Source organism: Haliaeetus leucocephalus, unplaced genomic scaffold, assembly GCF_000737465.1.
Source record: "Haliaeetus leucocephalus isolate CR32 unplaced genomic scaffold, Haliaeetus_leucocephalus-4.0 Scaffold228, whole genome shotgun sequence".
Classification (NCBI taxonomy): Eukaryota; Metazoa; Chordata; class Aves; order Accipitriformes; family Accipitridae; genus Haliaeetus; species Haliaeetus leucocephalus.
In genome coordinates, this window is record NW_010972664.1 from 23,360,615 (window position 1) to 23,378,628 (window position 18,014).

At 47.9% G+C, this 18,014-nt stretch overlaps 3 protein-coding genes across 3 annotated transcripts in view; all 3 read left to right on the forward strand.

The window, feature by feature from the left end:
* NCAPD2 (non-SMC condensin I complex, subunit D2) overlaps nt 1-10,530 on the forward strand; it is a 25,970-nt gene extending 15,440 nt beyond the window's left edge. Inside the window, exons 21-31 of the mRNA XM_010567539.1 lie at nt 90-307; nt 1,521-1,632; nt 1,944-2,067; nt 2,273-2,428; nt 2,641-2,818; nt 3,866-3,960; nt 7,186-7,266; nt 9,345-9,531; nt 9,786-9,912; nt 10,060-10,218; nt 10,401-10,530. Coding sequence (XP_010565841.1) covers nt 90-307; nt 1,521-1,632; nt 1,944-2,067; nt 2,273-2,428; nt 2,641-2,818; nt 3,866-3,960; nt 7,186-7,266; nt 9,345-9,531; nt 9,786-9,912; nt 10,060-10,218; nt 10,401-10,483 — 1,520 coding nt within the window. The 3' untranslated portion in view covers nt 10,484-10,530. The remainder of the gene's footprint in view (nt 1-89; nt 308-1,520; nt 1,633-1,943; nt 2,068-2,272; nt 2,429-2,640; nt 2,819-3,865; nt 3,961-7,185; nt 7,267-9,344; nt 9,532-9,785; nt 9,913-10,059; nt 10,219-10,400) is intronic.
* Nucleotides 1,818-18,014, forward strand: part of GAPDH (glyceraldehyde-3-phosphate dehydrogenase) — a 21,875-nt gene continuing 5,678 nt past the window's right edge. Inside the window, exon 1 of the mRNA XM_010567538.1 lies at nt 1,818-1,838. The gene's annotated coding sequence lies outside the window, so the exon portion shown is untranslated. The remainder of the gene's footprint in view (nt 1,839-18,014) is intronic.
* On the forward strand, nt 15,768-17,637 carry LOC104831750 (C-type natriuretic peptide 2-like). The gene is made up of 2 exons (XM_010567537.1): nt 15,768-15,866; nt 17,365-17,637. The coding sequence occupies exons 1-2, from the start codon at nt 15,768-15,770 to the stop codon at nt 17,635-17,637; spliced, it is 372 nt and encodes a 123-aa protein (XP_010565839.1).

The window sequence follows — 18,014 nt, forward strand, 5'->3', positions numbered from 1 at the left end:
GGAGATGGGTTATACAGTGAGACTTGGCAGTAACTGATGGGGGAAGAGGTCTAGATCAACACTGAACTGTAGTAATTTCTCTCCGCTAGATCCAGGAGTTCCTCCCAGCAGAGTCTCTGGTGGTGCTAGCAGTCTCCCCACGTTCCTGCTGACACACCTCGTGTCCCTTGTGGGACAGGTGGCACTGCAGCAGGTAGCACATTTGGAAGTGTCAGTGAGTGCAGAGCTACACAGACGCCGCATCCTCAGAGAGGAGGAGAAGACCAAGAAGCGTTCTGACAGCAGCATGAGGCAGAAGAGACTCCGGGTAAGAACTGAGGTTTCTTTTCCTGTGGGCAATTTCCTATTTCTTCTAGTGTCCCAGCTACTGCTACAGCAAACTTCTGAAGAATGCGCTCCTGAGGATGCACGAGGTCCAGGGTAATGCATGTTTTGGTAATAGAAATGGACACGTGTTGGTTAGGATTAGCAGGGAGAGCTGAGGTCCTTGAATGACCCTGTTCAATAAAACTCACACTGGTCTTGGGTTTTGAAGAGGCAGAGAGGAGGGAATGAAGAGTGATGTCCTGGCCATGCTTATCTTTGTGCTTCAGGCAAACATTTCCTTTCTACTCATCACCTCCTTTCTTACCAGTGCAATCTTTTGCAATTGCTGCTAGTGGTGAAGAATACTCACTTGTATCCTGAGTTTTGGAAAAGGGCTTCTGGAACCGTGGGTTCCAGTCCACAGGGTTTGAAGGTGCTGTCCTCTCTCAGGTGGTAATGATAGAAGTTTAATAGTAGCCTTCTTACTGGGACCTGTATGATAGAAATACGCAGTTTGGTTAGGTCTACCTCGGAACATATTCCAGAGTGTAGTGAGGCTGACTTTCTTGAGTAAGAATAGAGAAAAATGTTGTGTGTCCCTAAGTATCTAGTCTCTATTAGATGCCTATACTGCTCTGTCCAGAGAGATTTGTAGTTCATTTCCTCATCCACCCTGCTTATCAGTGGCACTATCACTTCCCACACAGGAGGAGGTAACTGAGATTTTTCCAATAAGCAGCAGTTGGATGCAGATTTGGTCCCCATGCAACACTCATGTCTGTCTTCTTCCCTTGTGTTGCTTTTGCCTTTCTATAAGGTTTCCCGTAATCTTGCTCAGAAGACCAGCAATTCACAGGCTGCTTGGAACTTCTTTATTTTAGGATTTGCATGTCCCTTAAGTTGTGCTGAACTCAGGTATTGATGCCAGATGTTTCCTATGCCTGTCTCAGCTTAGTAACTTCAGTAGCTTAGGTGTTCTTTTTCATTGATGTTCTGTGACATGTGAAGTGGCAAATCCTGGACTAGCCTTCACAGTTTCATTCAGTTCTCGGGGGGAAAAAGTGGGTTATAAAACTCTCCATCAGTCTGTTGTTCTCGACTCTAGTCACGCTGCTGGTAACATTCATGCACGTCTCGCCCAAGAGAAGAGTACTTCATGAAGGAAGGGGTTATTGTTGCCTGTCATCTTTTTTACAGTTTTCCTTTCTGCACAGAGCACAGGAAATGAGACGACTATGGAGGAGGAGCTGGGCCTTGTGGGAGCCACAGCTGATGACACCGAGGCTGAGCTCATCCGCAATATTTGTGAGAAAGAACTTCTAGATGGTAAGTGTGGCTGCCACCAAGGAGTACTGGTTCCTTCTGCCTGTGTGAAAGAACAGGTATGGTGGGTAACAGATCCAGAAGGAGGAAGGCTGTTTCCTTCAGAAGGAAATGCTGTTATTTTTTGTCTGGTGTCAGTTTCTATGTAGGCTGTTTCTTTGCTCTGCCTCTCTGGAGGTGGTTTTTCAATGGTGAAAGTGAGTCAACCAGTTTCTATAGTTTGCAGGAGTTCTGGGATATATTAAGTCATTGTTCTTAAAGAGGGATGCACCAACAGTGCTCTCATACTTGCTGTCTTTATCCCCGCTCTCTAGGGAAGCACCTGTTCTCTGCCTTTGTTCCACTGGTGCTCAAGATCTGCAACAACCCTGGGCTCTACAGTGATTCGGCGCTCTCGGCTGCTGCAGCCCTAACTCTTGGCAAACTCTGCATGATCAGGTAATGCCTAGCCATGCCAGTGTTCCCTTCCCAGCCTTCCTAGTACTAAAGCACAAGCAAACGTTGCAATTCCTTTCCTGTGGAGAGAACAAACACAAAAGAGCGTTCATAGTTTTTTATTTTTGTGTGTTGTGTGTGTGTGTCTGCTCTCTGTGAGATGGGATTTTGGTATCTATGCCGCCTTTTCTGTACTGTATCTCATCAGCTCCGAGTTCTGTGACTCCCACTTGCGCCTGCTGTTCACTATGATGGAGAAGTCCACTCTGCCTGGTGTGAGATCCAACCTCATTATTGCAGCAGGAGATCTGGCTATCCGTTTCCCCAACCTGGTGGAGCCTTGGACATCGCACCTCTATGCCAGGTAATGCTACATTCATTGCTGGGAGAGGACAAGTGATGAGAGCTCCGTGGAAGGGTGACACTGGGCCTCCAGATGGTAACAATGACCCAGGAAACCAAATTTAAAGGTGTCAGTGCAGGGAGACAACGGACCTGGGCTGTGGAGTAGGCTGTGGGTATCGGTAATTTAAAGATACTCAGCTGCTTTCTGTGGTAACTATATGCTTCTGTCAGGTTGCGGGACCCCTGCCCAAGCGTGAGGCAGACAGCTGGACTGGTGATGACTCACCTCATCCTCAAAGACATGGTAAAGGTGAAGGGCCAAGTGAGCGAAATGGCAGCTCTGCTTATAGACCCAGAGGAGGCAATCATGGGAGTGGCTCAGAACTTTTTCAGTGAACTCTCCAACAAGGCAAGTGGATGCTCAGGGACCTTAGTTCACAAGTGTGGGGAAGGGCTGGTGGAGGCTGGGTCAATGACACAAGAGTTGAGTCCTGGAGAAGGTGTGTTAGTGGTGTAGAGCAGCTGTCTGTCCCTCTATGTTGCCTAACTGAGGGTAGATAAAGGAAATTTTGCAACATGAGTTTTGTTGGAACCCTGATGTTGCCGAATTTGACTTCATCTGTTCACATGGGAAGGCAGGCTCTAAGCCAGTGCTTTGTCCCTTTGCTTTCTTGCATACACCCAGCACAGGGTTGGGAACAGTTTTCTGCAGGTTACCTTTAGGCCTTACAAAAGGGTTCCCTGATCTTATGGCTCAGGCAGTGCACTATCTCTGAAACCTTTCAAAGTTGTTCTTGGCTGTATGACATTGAGATACTTAAATTGAAGCAGTTACAGCCCAAGCAGGGTAAGAATAGCAGCAGCATTGCCCCCTGTTACTGTTCATTCAACATGAAGGCTGCTGTGGGCACTTCAGAGTCTGAGATTTACTGCCTGAGAAGCTGCAATGATACTGGGGCTTTACTATCTTGGCTTGCTCTATTAAAAGCAGAGCCAGCCACCTGACTGCCCTGACTTCCCATCTCTGCAGTGTCTATGACAAAACCACGTAAAAGCAGTGGAAAAGGAATCTGAATTGGACCTTTTCAGGCAAGATGGGAGTCAGTTCCTTGAGCTGAACTGCTGTGCAAGTTTCCTTTATCAGGAAGCTTTTGTGTTGGGTTGTGACAAGGCTGGAAAGCAAAGAAACTGCATCCAAGTCTTCCAAAGAGCAGAGCTGTTGCAAACCAAGAGTTGTTGGTTGGTTGGGTTCCCCCCTGCTGCCCTTAGCTTCAGCCAAGTGGTCCTGGATAGGTTTGGCTGGCTGTGTACAGCTCGTTTCAAAAAGCTGGTGTTTTCAGTCAGTAGATTTGGGGTGGGGAGAAAGGAGGTAATTTTAAGTGGGCAGCTTATTTGGCTTGACTCCAGCTGTCCTTCACAATTCTGTATCTCATGTAGAACCTTGTATTCTGCACAGGGTAATGCCATCTATAACCTGCTTCCAGACATAATCAGTCGCCTCTCAGATCCTGACTGCGGCGTAGAGGAGGAATCCTTCCACATTATTATGAGGTATTCTGGGGTTAAAGAAATCTCTTTTGACCAGGACTATGTTTATGCAAAGAGGATGTCAGATCCAGGGAAGAGAAACTACAGTGACATATTGTCGTGATTTAACCCCAGCCAGCAGCTAAGCACCACGCAGCCACTCACTCACTCCCCGCCCACCCAGTGGGATGGGGGAGAGAATCGGGGGGGGGAGGGGAGTAAAAATAATGGGTTGAGATAAAGACAGTTTAATAGGAGAGAAAGGAAGAAAATAATAATGATAACAATAATAAAATGACAAGAATAAAAGAATTAGAATATACAAAACAAGTGATGCACAATGCAATTGCTCACTGTTCGCCAACCAATGCCCAGTTAGTCCCCCAAGCAGTGATCTGCCCCCCTGGCCAGCTCCCCCCAGCTGATGTACTGGGCATGACATCATGTGGCATGGAATATCCCGCTGGCCAGTTTGGGTCAGCTGTCCCGACTGTGTCCCCTCCCAACTTCTTGTGCCCCTCCAGCCTTCTTGCTGGCTGAGCATGAGAAGCTGGAAAATCCTTGACTTAGTATAAACACTACTTAGCAACAACTGAAAACATCAGTGTGTTATCAACATTCTTCTCATCCTAAATCAAAAACATAACACTATACCAGCTACTAGAAAGAAAACAAACTCTATCCCAGCTGAAACTAGGACACGTACAAAATGCTTTTTCCAGTTGTTCTCCTTGATCTGACTTTTTCAGTCTGTATCTGAAATGGAGTCATGCTGGGGGAATCAATTCTAAAGCCACTAGTTGGGAGTGAGGAGAGACTCCACAAAGAGTTTCCACTAGCCCATTCAAAATGACTTTCCCTCTAGAAAAGCAAAACAGTTGGTTTTATGCATGGGAATGTGGCTATGCAACATCGGGACAACACAACAGATTTTAAAGACTGCCACCTTTGTCAGTTTGGTGGCTTACTGGATTTTTGTAAGCAATTCTAGTAAAGCTGTAGTTAAAGTAACAGGTTTGGGTTTGGTTTTCTTAGTTTTGTTTTTGGTGTTTGTTGGGCTTTTTTTTTCCCAACAAAGCCTTACTCCATAGTATAGAGTCATACTGGAATATTTTGGTCTGAGGGTATTGGTTGCTCATAGACAGCACAAAGAATGTCTTTAGTGGTAAATTACAATAAAATCTCCAATGATTTTTCAACTAGTCTTTCTGTCCACAAGAATCCAGTACCTTTAGGAAGACAGATGTAATTTTGGACAGGTAGGAATCGCAAGGCACAGAAAAGGTCTATTAGGCTGAAATTGAGACTGAAAATAATCTATGGCTGCAAAAGTAGATGGATGTTTTGCTTCAGCTTTTAGTAAGGAGGGTAATGTGAAATAATGGGAAATGCAGCATGTGGCTAGTGACAGCACGTGTAGAAGGGAAAGTTAGTGTCTGAAGTGGAAGCAAACCAGCACAGAGAAACAAGAAGGTGGCATGTAAAAAGAATGGGACATAATTTTGGAATTTTCAGTACAATTTTTAATAAATGTCAAACTGGAGGTGTTACCACATACCTAGAGAATCCTAAGTGTAGCACTTGCATTAAAGTGTGATTAGTGTGGTTAAGACAGCTATAGATGGACTTTTCAGTCTTCCAGCAACATGCAGGGAGAGAACTGGAGGTGCCTGGCAAATAAGAGAAAAGGCAGTATTGATTTCACAAAGTAGACGGGTATCAAATTAGTCTAAAGCTAACTAATTTTAAAGAAGACCTCATCATCAGTTAGCACACCACATCATAGCTTTTAAATGGGAAAAAACAGAATAGTAGTTGAAACTGAACTATTTCCCCATGCAGCGCTATATGAAATGCTTACATTGTGGAGAGGATCCGGTTTCACTCAGAAGCCGTGGTGGACAAAAGCACAGGCTAGGAAGGAAGCAGTGGCTTATGCTCCAGGGATACTTGCCAAACTGGAGAATAGGGAGGTGTAAAAAAGATAGGGGTAGTGGGGGGACCATCACTGTTAAAAGACTCTTGTGGAGAATGAGAGGGTTACAGTAATAACTGAGATGAAAACTAGCAGAAAAAGCATAAGGTTGAATGTTTAGAAATTGTTTAACCTCTTCTGTAAAGCTATGGCTAAAGTTAGAGATGTATTCCCCTTGCTATTTTAGCAGTCAAGTTATTTCTGGTTTAGGTATAGGGGAAGCGTTGGTAGTGCTGGTGAGACCTTGCCTGGAATGCTGCCCTGGTCCTGGTCACTTCAGTTAAAGAAAGATGAATTGATGCTGGAACAAATGCAAAGGGAGGACTCTTGAGGATACGGCCTCTGTTCCGTATCTAGAAAAGAAGCTTGGTGTGATGGTGGTAGATATAACAAAGACTAAACAAGGATGTGCTTGGAGCACTTATATCAAAGCCAGTGGCAACCTGACTGAGCTTAAGTTAACAGAAATGTTGGTACAAGAAAAAGGGAGGCAAGCAGGACCTTCTTAATAAATAGAAGTTATTCAGTGATTTCTATGAGGATGTCATGCAAAATGCAGAAGTACTTAACTTAAAGTTCATGTCTCTCTATTCCTCAACAAGCTAAGAAGAACATGGGATCGGGTCAGCATGTAAGTTCTGTTAGGCTTTGTTCCCACTTCAGTGCAAAGTAACGCTCACTTTTCCATTGATCCAAAATACAGCAACACACCTTCAGCAAATTAATAATAAGCAAGTCACAGGAATGGTTTTGAAGGGAAAAAAAAAAAAATACTGCATGCCACCCCACTCCCCTCAAGGTCTGCTCATCAGACATACTAGTCTGCCAGCACAACTTGTGAAGTGAGGAGATTGTCTGGAGGTGTTGCATGCTCTTAAAACTGGATGGAAGGAGCTGATCAGAAATCGACACTGCAGCCTTTTCAGCGTCCCTCCTACCTCAGACCCTACACAGACATTAGCACTTCTTACTCTGGTCCTACAAGGGTCTTTGCTTTAGATGGGTTTCTTAGTTTCATCCTAGACAGGTGCTATTATGCAAATATGCAGTTTTAATTACATGTTATGCCATAGCAGCTGTCCCCCAACAGGGAAATATATATATGCTTATACCTTCTCCTGAACTGAGTCTGAGGCATGCAGAACAATCTTGCCATCTTTTGGAGGACCACCTAGCTGATCACTGGATAGGATAGCTGCAGGCCTCCCTTGGTGTAGGCAGAAAGGGGGTTTCCTCTCTGGGCTCTCAACTATGGCATTTTTTTTCCATTGCAGACATCTATTCTCATATATTACAAAAGACAAACAGACAGAGAGCTTGGTGGAGAAACTCTGTCAGCGATTCCGGACTGCCAGGTGGGTTGCAATCCTAATTTTCCTGACAAGCAAGTCTGCTTCTTAGGAATTGTTGTAAGAAGCTAGCTTGTATATGGTGGTTGTAACAGGTTCCCATCATATCTTCATGTGCCAAAGTGACAAATGCCGAGATAACCTGGATTAGGTTCCCCCCCCTTTTTTTTTTTCTATCTTCCTCCTAGAAATACATGAATAAATATGTATAAATTAAGGCTTCTGGTCTTATTATACTGTGATTGGCCCCTCTCCCTTCACCCCTTTCTTAGGGAAAAGGTTTTGTGATAATTTAGATCTGCATTAGAGCTGAGCAAGGAGACATGCCACATGTGGCTCTTATGCACCTTTGTGGTCCTTCTCCACAGGCTATTCCCTTGCATCTCAGCTAAGAAATCAGTGTGTTCAACTGAGAAGCTGGGATCTCCCCTGCAGTCCTGTCTGTTGATACAGGCCTGTCCTTGTTCTGCATGCGTGGGCTGCTCAGTACTAACTCTATGCCTAGAACTCTGTTTTCTTATTCAAGGGCTTGTGTCACTACACACTTGGTCCTTTGCTCTGTTCTGTCTGCAAGATGTGTATGCCTTGCTTATGGTGCTGATTATGGAGTATATAGTGCAGGACCCATCCTGTGAACCTGGGATATCATTTTGCTTCCTGGGTTTTGGGGCTATTTTTGTTGCTTCTTTCCCACTGCTTCCCAAGCTGTAACTTCACTGACCCAGATGTCCTTCCCCCCCCCTCCCCCCCCCGAAGAAAGATAGTAGAAATTTATCTGCCTCTCTGTCATGTACTTTCAGTGATATCTTCATTTTACCTTCCACTGGCTTTGGTGCATCCTGCCTTCCTCCATTCCTGTGGTTTTCCTTCTCCATCGTTGTGGCTTTGCCCTTGAGGTTTAAGCTGTGTCTGCTTATCTTGGCCACTTGTACGCATGCCTGAGCGTGTGACCTGCTCAGCTGCCTCAGGGAGTTGCATATTCCCCAGAAATATTTGGATTTTGTTTCCTGAGCTGGAGTGGAGAGTGGCCCCTCTCTCCAAAATTGTCTCCCAGGAACGCTGGTGAGCTCTTCACATCACAGTCGTGAAGAGCCATGTCTAGACTTTACTAAAATGTCCTAATATTTCTGTACCATGAAGATGATGAGTTTAATGCACACTAGCAGTAATGCTAGAGCAAGACTCTCACTCCAGGCTAAAACAGGAGCTTATCAGAAAAGATTTGACAGCCACCGTCACCCTCCTCAGCATTTCTGGAGATCTAAACATAGCAACATGCCAGGTATCGTTCAGACTTTATATGTGGAAACACCTGGATGCTGCAGCTTTGTGCTCCATCTGTCTGCATTTGGACAGTGCGTTCTGAGAGAGCACATGCAGGACAGACTTCCGGCCCTCTGTTTTGTATGTATTAATAATAGGGGCTTCAGCCTCACTTTTTTTCCTCCCGTTCTGTCACAGTGAGCTACATTAATGATGTTAGTTTGCTTTTTTTTTTTTGCCCCCACCCCCCCTTTTTTTTTTTAAAGTAACTTTTGCTGGAATTTAAATGTAGTCCTCCTTTGATACAGCAGTTGTTATTTGTTCACTTTCTATGTTAATGAAAATGGCCTTCTTTATATAACTGGCCTGTAACTGGCCAGGAAAGAGAGAGAACATCAAATACAGCTTCTGCTTGAGACTATCTCAAACATGCAAAAATGAGCAGCCAGGGTTTTTTATTATTTGGTTGAAATAAGGCCCTTCAAGAGGAGTTCCCACCTTACTGAGTGCATTTTTTCATCATAGCCAGCAATAACTTCTGACACTTTTTAAACAAGTGACTGTGTTCTTTGACAGTGAAGCCTTCATGTTTTTCTGACAGACACTAAGTCAGTGTCTTTGGAATACAGCCGTGGCTGCGTATGATACGGCATGGCACTCCGTAACTGATCTATAACAGAACAACTTGAATCTCGCGTCCTGCAGGGCAGAAGCACCTGCAGGAAATGCTTTATCTTCATGTGCTGTAGTTCTAGGTAGGATGTACTCATCCTTGCACCCCCCTTTTAACAAGAGCTAATGGCAATCTTTGTCTTTCCCAGAACTGAGCGTCAATATCGGGATCTGTCCCACTGCCTTACTCTGCTTCCCCTCTCAGAACGGGGCCTTCACAAGCTGCAGGACAACTTTGACTGCTTTGCAGACAAGCTCCAAGACCCAGCTGTCTACAGTTGTTTCCAAACTGTGCTGGTTCGATTCCGCAGAGCAGGTGGCAAACCTGAAAATAAAGTAAGGATGGGGAGCAAGTGTCCAGGCCAGGAAAACAATTGCTTTTTACACACAATGATTGGAAAGCCCTGCAGTTCTCCGTTTTAAGCAGGCTACTCCTCACCCTTACCAATTTACAATTTATCAGAGAACTTGATGGCAATTCTGCTATGGATGTAATACTTCTTTCCCCCCTGCCTTCTCTCTCTCTCTCTCTCTCTTTTTTTTTTTTTTTTTTTTCTCCTTCTTTCCCCACTGTGTTACATCTCCATCAGACTCTGGCTGAAGAGCTGGAGCAGAAGCTGTCTGCCTCCCATAACCGAGGGCTGGATTCAGCAGAGACATGCCAGGAAGGTAGTAGAACTCCAATGCCGGAGCCAGCCAAGCAGAAACCAACAGGAGGTATGTTCGTTTTGTGAGACTGCGAGACCGCAGCCTTCCCCTGATCTTGCAGTCCAGCAGAGACACCTAGGGACTTCTCCTCACCCTTACAGACAGAATGGCTGCTACCTTTCTCTTTTTTTTGTTGTTGTTTTTTTTTCTTGGCAGGTTCACGCCGCCAGCCCCTGAGCACAGCCAACAGGGATGATGATTTTGTCACACCCCAGCCTCGCACCTTCCGAAATCAAAAGCATGCCCAAAAGCGCCCTCCACCCAAAAAAGCTGTTATCACCTTCTCCAGTGATGAGGAGAACAGCTCTGAGGATGGTAAGGCATTGTACATGTGTGCTCAAAAGGTGAAAGTGGAGAAAGACTGTAGATTTGGTCCAACAGGGATGTTCTTTTGGTAATGGGCAGAAGGTGTGTAGGGCTTCAGAGCACTGCCTAGGTAGTCTGTAGCTTTCCCTGTTCAAGGCAGTGGAGTTATTGACACATTTTACTCTCTTTAGAGCTATCGGCAGAATTAACAGAGGAAGAAACCCCCACCAAAACAACTCCCATCACCAGATCTTCAGCCCGCCGGCTGCGCTGAGGGAACCATCTGCCACTGTCTTTAAAAATAAAACTTCTTTTTTTGCAGCAGTCGTCTTCTGTTGTCTGAACTACCCCATAATATGACAGTGCTTTAAATTAGGACAAAATGGAAGTTACGCAGCAGGCTAAAGCAATTCCAATCCTGTCTTTGTGGAGATTATCAAAAGAAAGGCAGTGATGAACATAGCTGCAGCTTTGAGTTGTTTTGCCCTGGCTTTGCAGGTGAAAGTAAGTTGCTCTGACTGAAAAAAAAAAAAAATCTTTGGAAGAAAGTCTTTCTAAGAAGAGTCCAACTAACCACCGAGTACAAAATGCTTATTCCCTTCCCATTTTGTACATGGTTATAAGTATACCATCCAGCTTCTCTTAACACAGGACCAATATAATTTTGCTGAGTTTAGGCCCTTTTACATCTGATCCTTTTTGAAGCTCTTGCCCTGCACAGCCCAGCAGGGCTTTGAGGGGAAGTCACCGGCATCTTTTTCTTGTACAGATCTCCTCAAAGAAGAGTTGAGCGACTGGGGGGTGAGGAGAGAGGGAGAGAGAGAAAGGCTGACTTAGACTGTAGCTAGGGTGCTTCAACAGATAATGTGCAAAGTGAGTAGGAAAAAAATACATTTTAAAGTTTTTAAAAGAAAAAACAAACAAACACTTTAGAATTATCTTTGTTCAAGTTACCAAGTATACTGATAACATTGGTTGTCTCACTGCACTTTTTGGAATGTATTTGCTGTGAATCCAGTTATGTTTCAAGTAAGACTGGTACTTAAGCTCTTTCCTTCCAGGAATGCCACACTGGTGTTCAAGTCAGTCCTGACATTTCTTGGACTGCCATGTGAACATTAAGTGCCCTAAACTTGAATTTGTGTTAATCACATAAACAACCTTTAACCCGCCTCTCTCACAGGCAAACTGGCATTTGTCCCAGAGCTACTAGTACAGAATTATTTCCTCTTACCTGCCAGTTGCCTAGAAAGCAGACTAGGCGCTAGCTGGACAGGTTCCTGCAGATCTTCCGCATTCTCTGTCTCTGAGGATCTACCAAGTTCCTGCAGTTGTCATGGTTGCCCTTGGTTCGCCAGCAAGTAGAGCCTGCTGCTCAGTTCTCCTCTGGCCTGGCTGCATAAGTAGTGATAAAAAACTGCTGTAGCTTATTTTGATCCCTATATTTAAAAAAAAAAAAAAAAAAAGTATTAGAAATTGCATAGCTTTGCATTGACCTGGGAATATGGGGGTTTTGTGCTAATACCTGAATGGACATAAATACGTCTACTTGTTTCTACAAGCTTTTAACAAGGGAATGATGGTGTGACAGGTGTATTTACTGGGCTGGGACGTGTGGACCAAACACCACACTTGAGTCCCAGAACTGGGTAGAAAGATCTGCCCCCTTGCCGCCACTAGTGTAATAGCCAGATACCAATATACACCCCCCCCAACTCCAGAGCACCCCAGTAAGAACCGGACAATCGTGAAATACAAAGATCAGAAAGCTACAGCAATGTCCCTCTCTCCCATCCTCCCTGATAAAATATTCAGTGAAAGCTACAGGAGACAGAGGCAGCAGCTACAGCATTAATGGTAAATACAACACGGAGTCATACATGCTGTATGTGATTCCACCACCACCACCACCCACAGGGTATGTCACTCACAAATGGGAATGAAAGAAAAAGGATGGCATATATGGATTTCTACCCAGGCTCAAGGCTTGACAAGTCTGCAATAAATCTTGCATATATATGAGATAATACATTGACAACACTGCAGTGAGGGAGATGGGAATGGGTGGCTGGAGGGAGCGAGGTGGCCATAAAAGTGTCTAAGCATTGGCTTACCTTCAGGCCATGCTTTTCCACTACAAGTGGCTAAACCTTTTCCTTCAGGAGAGCTGCGCAGCCACCTTTCTGAGGCGGAAGGAGGGTTTGGCAGTCAACGACTGGACTGACACAGCGGCTCCTTCACTGCTTTGCAGTCCGTCTTTTGGTCTTTCCTGGGCACAGCACTGCTTGGTCAAGCAAGAGCAGAAGGTCAGTGAGTGGGAGCTGCTGCTGGTCCCTTTCTGCAGGCTGTTTAGGTGGAGCATCCCCCTCTCCTCACTGGCCTCTCCTGGCATCGGAGGAATTAGCGATCCTGTGTCATGGAGAAAGAAAGTCCTGCTTCATCCAAAGATGAAGCAAAAAAACCAAGAGGGGTTTGAACAGCTACGCAGCAGCTGCTGCCTTAAGCAGCTGGTTGCTGCCCTTCTGTTCCTCGCAAGCGGCTGTTTCAGTGGCTGCCGCGATGACCAGGAATTGCTACTGAAGGAGTAATCCCATTCCCTCGCTTCTGAGGCAGTGGGATTACTCTGCCAAGATCAGTGGCGTTTCCAGTCTCTGAGGAACTCCTGACCACGGTGGGCTCCAAACTCCTACATGTGGTACCAGTGGAATGATGTGAATATCATCCTTGCTTCTAGAGCCTGCATAACCATCAGCCCTTTCCCTCACTGTGGGCCAAGGGTTGTTCCCCCAGGGTACTGCACCCAGTTCCTAGTCCTCCCACTCTCCAGTTGCCCTGCTCCTTTCCTTTATAAGCAACTGTTTGTAAAAGACTGATTGTGATTCAGCAGGAGACCACTTTTCCAGTGGTCTTGCAAGCTCTAGAATCGGTGCCCCAGCATCAGAGGGGGAAGGGTTTTTACAGAGGAAACTTGTTAGCACTAGAGAGGAAAGGACAATAACCTATTTGAGTCAGAAAACTGGGGCAATCGGGGACTCGTCTGCCAAAGCCTTTTCACTTCACAGTCATTGCCAGGACATGTCAGAGCAACTATTCAGTTCTACTGCAGTCCCAGCAAGGATCTGGGACACGGAGCAGCTGCAACTTCACGGCACCTGAGTCATTGAGCACCTGCAATTTATCCAAGCTTTGCTGGATTTGCAAATTTGCAAGAGAATTTGCAAACTTTGTCTCCAGTATCTAAAGTTTCTTGCTTGGCATGGGACAACGATCACTCCTTCCCTCTTGCTAGCCTCAGCTTTTGGTGGACCCAAGGAGGAGACCGGTCACTTGAGAGCTCGGAGCCTGTCCATCCCTGCAGGGCTCAGTCTGCGTGCAAGTGGGCTGGAATTTGGAGCAGTTGCAAACACATTTCTGGCATTCTTCTTGCAGTATGGGGGCTACCACGTTCAAGGGCTGCCAGATCAAACCACCACTACATTTCCTGTCAAAACCAAAGCATTGTTGCTTTTATACTTACCTTTCGCTCAGGAAAGAGCTGACTCCTGGAAGCGGTACATTCAACCTGAGATGCATCTGCCTGCAGCTGTCTTGGCAGGAGCATGAATACTCTAGCGGACTGACTCAGCTGCTTCTGGATGGTTGGATGTGACTGGGAAGTACAGAACAACATCCTCTGAGACATCTTGCATGTGGGATGAACACGTGCTCGCTTCCCATCCTCCTTCCTCTCTCTCCCACCCCTCCAAAACTTTCACACCGCAAAGCACCGTACCCTACCACATCCAGCACACGGAGGGGCTGGCTGTGCACACGCATCCCACGCTCCGTTTGTGCACGAGCACCCCGTCCGAATGCCCACGTGAACAGCACATCCCGTGACTCTCCAGCAGTCACCTGTGCTTTGTAGTTTAAAAAGCTGGTATGAAAGTAATCCTGTTCCCCATTAAATGTCTTGCTGGGGGCTGTTAACCGGGGCCTAGGGAGCCCCTCCATTTGCCGGCGTGCCCTCGAGAGCTGTCCCAGGCGAGGTGGTGACAGGGGACTGCCAGACAGGATCAGCAGAGCATTGCTCTGGAACCAACCAGCACCACCCACGGGTCGCAGGTATTGGGTAGAGCTAACATACTTGGATGCCCCCACCTGTGCAGTCTCTTCTGCTTCCAGTGTCAATGCTCCGGACTGAAGCCTGAAGACCGAAGTTTCACTTTTCACGGACTGGATGCAAAACGGTTCGTAAAACTTTCTGGCTCCTTGGGCAGGGAAGAAAGGGACCCACAAATCTGCATCTTTGAGTGCAAAATGCTAGGAAGGAAGGGAGGGAAGGAGAGGAAGAAAGACAGGGCAAATATCTGAACTGTGACTTTTGTTATCTCTGCAAAAGACTTCTTTTTTCTAATTTTCTTCTTTCCTTAAAAAAGAAATAAACAAAAGCAGGCAGCAGAACACTGCCTGTCGAGTTTTGACCCAACGGCTCTGTGCAACAGTACTGAAGAAAGGGAAGTTGACAGTGTTATTAAACTCACCCCAGCACACCCACTACTCATCCTGCACTGGGGTACAGTCCCCCCATTCCTCTCCCCTAACAAACTTTCCTGATTAGTTTCTGTCTTCACACCCAGGCTGACTTCTGCACCCTGATCTCCAAACAGTGACCTCATTGCCTTGTTCAACTGGTGAGAAACTACAGTAAAATGGGAGAGGTAAACAAAGGGGGGGGGAACTAATGGCCAGAAGATTTAGGAGGTAGGAATCTGCTCCTTGCCATCCCGCTTCCATTGTGCGCCTGAGCTTGAGAAAATGCAAGCTGAACCTCAACAAGCTCTTTTCTGTGCCGGTTCCTCTGGAAACTCAGCCCGGCCCTCCAGATGGTGACTCAGGACAACCAGCCTGCAAGTTATATGCCCGCTAGTACTAGACCCACACACCCGTCACCGCTACAAATCCCGTAGAGTTAGCGCTGGAATTCACACACCTTCTGCAGCAAGAGCTCTTCATTCCCAGGCCAACCGGCTCACCAAGAAATAAATCTTAAAAACGAAAGCCTGTATTGTCACGGAGCTGAATTTGTGTCAGCTCTGTGCAGCCAGCAGTGTGCCTACCACTAGCTGAGCTGTAGTTCATGCTCACGCTGATTAGAGAAATAGCATTAACAGCACTCTGTCTACAGGAGTATGTTCAATATCACTATACAATCCAGCCTTCAATATCCTCCTTTGGGACATGTTTCAAAGTGTCACCCCATTCCTGACCCTGACAGATACCTCCAGGTCCTGGCCAGCAGCAGCTCAACTCACATCTATCTTCCCAGACACTCAGTAAACACCTTTGTGTCCTTTTTCTTTAGAGGAAGGGGTCTTGCTGAGCTCACCCTGAAATATATCACCCTGGACAAAAGGGCTGAAAGGTTAAGGAGCTCCAGGGGGTAGTTCAGCAGAGAGCTGGGGGCCAGGCGCCTGCCAGAACCAAAGCTATAAAGGCGAAGAGGGGCTAGGGACCGCATCCGACACGGATGCTGCAGGTCCTGCCTCACCTCCCGCAAGCCCTGGGATAAGAAGAAGATGCTGGGGCTCCAGTCATGGCCTTGCTCGCTTTTCCTCCTCTTAGTTCTGCTCTCTGCCAGCGTTCAGACCGTGTCCTTACCAGGACAGAGGCTACAGGTAGGACGGACTGGGAGAGAGCTGAGGGAGGTTTCAGGAGTGGAGGGGCAATTTGGGGAGGTCGTGTTTGAACCTGGAATGAGCAGTGGTCCCAAATTCCAGCTACCGGGGGCTGCTGTCTATTCCTACCGCTCCCTCCCTCCCCTTCAGTCCAACAGCCTCAGCTCCAGGGTGACTGCATCTTCATAACCCAGCTCTTAGGGAGCAGCAGCATTACAAGACAGCGGGCAGACAAAAGCTTTTTAGTGCTCTCTGGTCTGGGGCAGGCTGCCCGTGGGACTCCTCACATTGCCTGCAGAGGCTTTTAATGGTGAAGAGACTGGTCCTGTCTAACTCCGCCCTGTGTCAGCAGCCACCAGAAATTACAGTCGTGTCCCTCATCATGTTCAGTGCCTGGTTCTGACGTCCCGGATGGAAGGTGCATCCTGCTAGGCTGGGATTTTCACTCCTAAGCTCGTTATTACCCCCCAGTAGCCCCCCTTTAAGGCCAAGAGCGCCGGTCAGGATGCCAGCTAAGGGCTTCTTCACTTGGGTAGTAAATCTTTTATCCTCAGCAATTACAGCAATACTTCTGGCTTTTAAATCTACCCAGCTCCCTCTTACTCAAACCATAACCTGCGCCCCAACACCTTGCCTTCACGTCACCCTGGGAAAGCTACAGGGAAGTAGTTAGGACGTGAACTAAAATCACAAGACTGATCCTGCTATGACTCACCGCTTTCACTCCTCGCTGAAGATGCCCGTGTCCGCTTCAATTAACTCGCTACTGAAAAGAGCTGCACAAAGGCATCTTCAGCCTTAGCTCAGCACCCACGTGAGGGACAGATGTGGAACGGCTACCGCAGGCTGCTTCCCTGGGCAGCCATGCCATGCCTCCGCTGCGCCCGATGTACTTCCCAACCCTCATCTCCCTACAGCCGGAGGCTGTCGGCAGTGCCGGGGGTGTACGATCAGCACGTACGTGCCTGCACAGATAACCTAGAGGATTCCCAGCAGATGGGGAGTCCCCCTTCCTCACCCCTGCTCTGCTCCTGCCTCCCCCTCATCTTTAGCAGCAGGTATTTGGGGCTGGTCCGTCCTCCCCACCAGCCCTCTGGAAAAAAAAAAAAAAGAGATGCCACACAGCAGCCTGAGCACGTGGAGGTGCTCAGCATCAGCAAAAAGAGCAAGGACTGAAGCCTGTTACCTTCCAAGTGTGGGGCGCAGAGGGGGTGCTTTGACAAGAGCAGGGCAACCTGCAGGCAGGCAGAGGCTCACAGCAGCTGCCTGCCTGCTCTTTTGGACAGCAAAATCACTTCAGGCTGCAGGAGGGGCCGGTCTAGCCCTTCCCTGTGTCTGGATGCAAGGTCACAGGCACAGCGCCTGTGCGCTGGCACCATTTTATGTCCCTCCCGAGCCCTAAGGAAGGTGTGAGCAGTGGGGTGCGAGGGGGTACAAGGCTTATCGCCGGGAGCACAGGAGACCCTGCTCTCATCCCCTTCTCCTCTGTTTATCCCAGATGCTCCTTTCCCAGTTGCTGCCCCTGGAGCCCGAGTCCACGCTGGCCGAAGAGGACGCGAAGGAGGGGTCCAGCTTCGGCCCTCCGTCGCTCTCCTCCACCCTCCCCTTCCTCCCCTCTGGGGCTAGAGCTGCCCGTCCCTCTCTCTGGCGCAAGACCCTCGCCGGTCGCAAATGGGCACTGCCTGGAGATTGGGCCTGGAAGGCCGTGCCCAGGGGCTGCTTTGGGCTGAAACTGGACCGGATCGGGACCTTCAGCGGTTTGGGGTGTTAGTCTCGGAAGGGGGGCCGAGGTGAGAGGGCCAGCAGCGAGGGCTCAAACAAGCGGGCAGGGAAGAAGTAAGGGGAGACCTGAGAGCACGGATAGCGGGGAGGACCGGGAGCGAGGGGATGGGGCCAGCGGGGCAGGCTGCGGGACCACCACCTGCCTGCAGCCGGGGCAAAGGCTGGGACGTGGGACCACCCGCGCTTACTGGGGTTGTGCTGGGGCCCCAACCCTGGGTGCGAGAGCAGGCAGGCTGCGCGCCGCTGGGCGGCTCACCAGCTCCGCTTCTCCGGAGAAAGCCGGAGAAGGAGACCCAGGCGCCCGCAGCACCGGCTTGGGAACCAGCGCGGCGAGCCGGCAGCCGAAAACCCCGGAGCTCCTGCCCC

Excerpts from the sequence above, each read along its gene's own strand:
- LOC104831750 (XM_010567537.1), top strand. The coding sequence starts at position 15,768 with ATGCTGGGGCTCCAGTCATGGCCTTGCTCGCTTTTCCTCCTCTTAGTT. Across the intron at positions 15,867-17,364 it reads TACCAGGACAGAGGCTACAG|ATGCTCCTTTCCCAGTTGCT; the intron begins GTAGGACGGACT and ends TGTTTATCCCAG.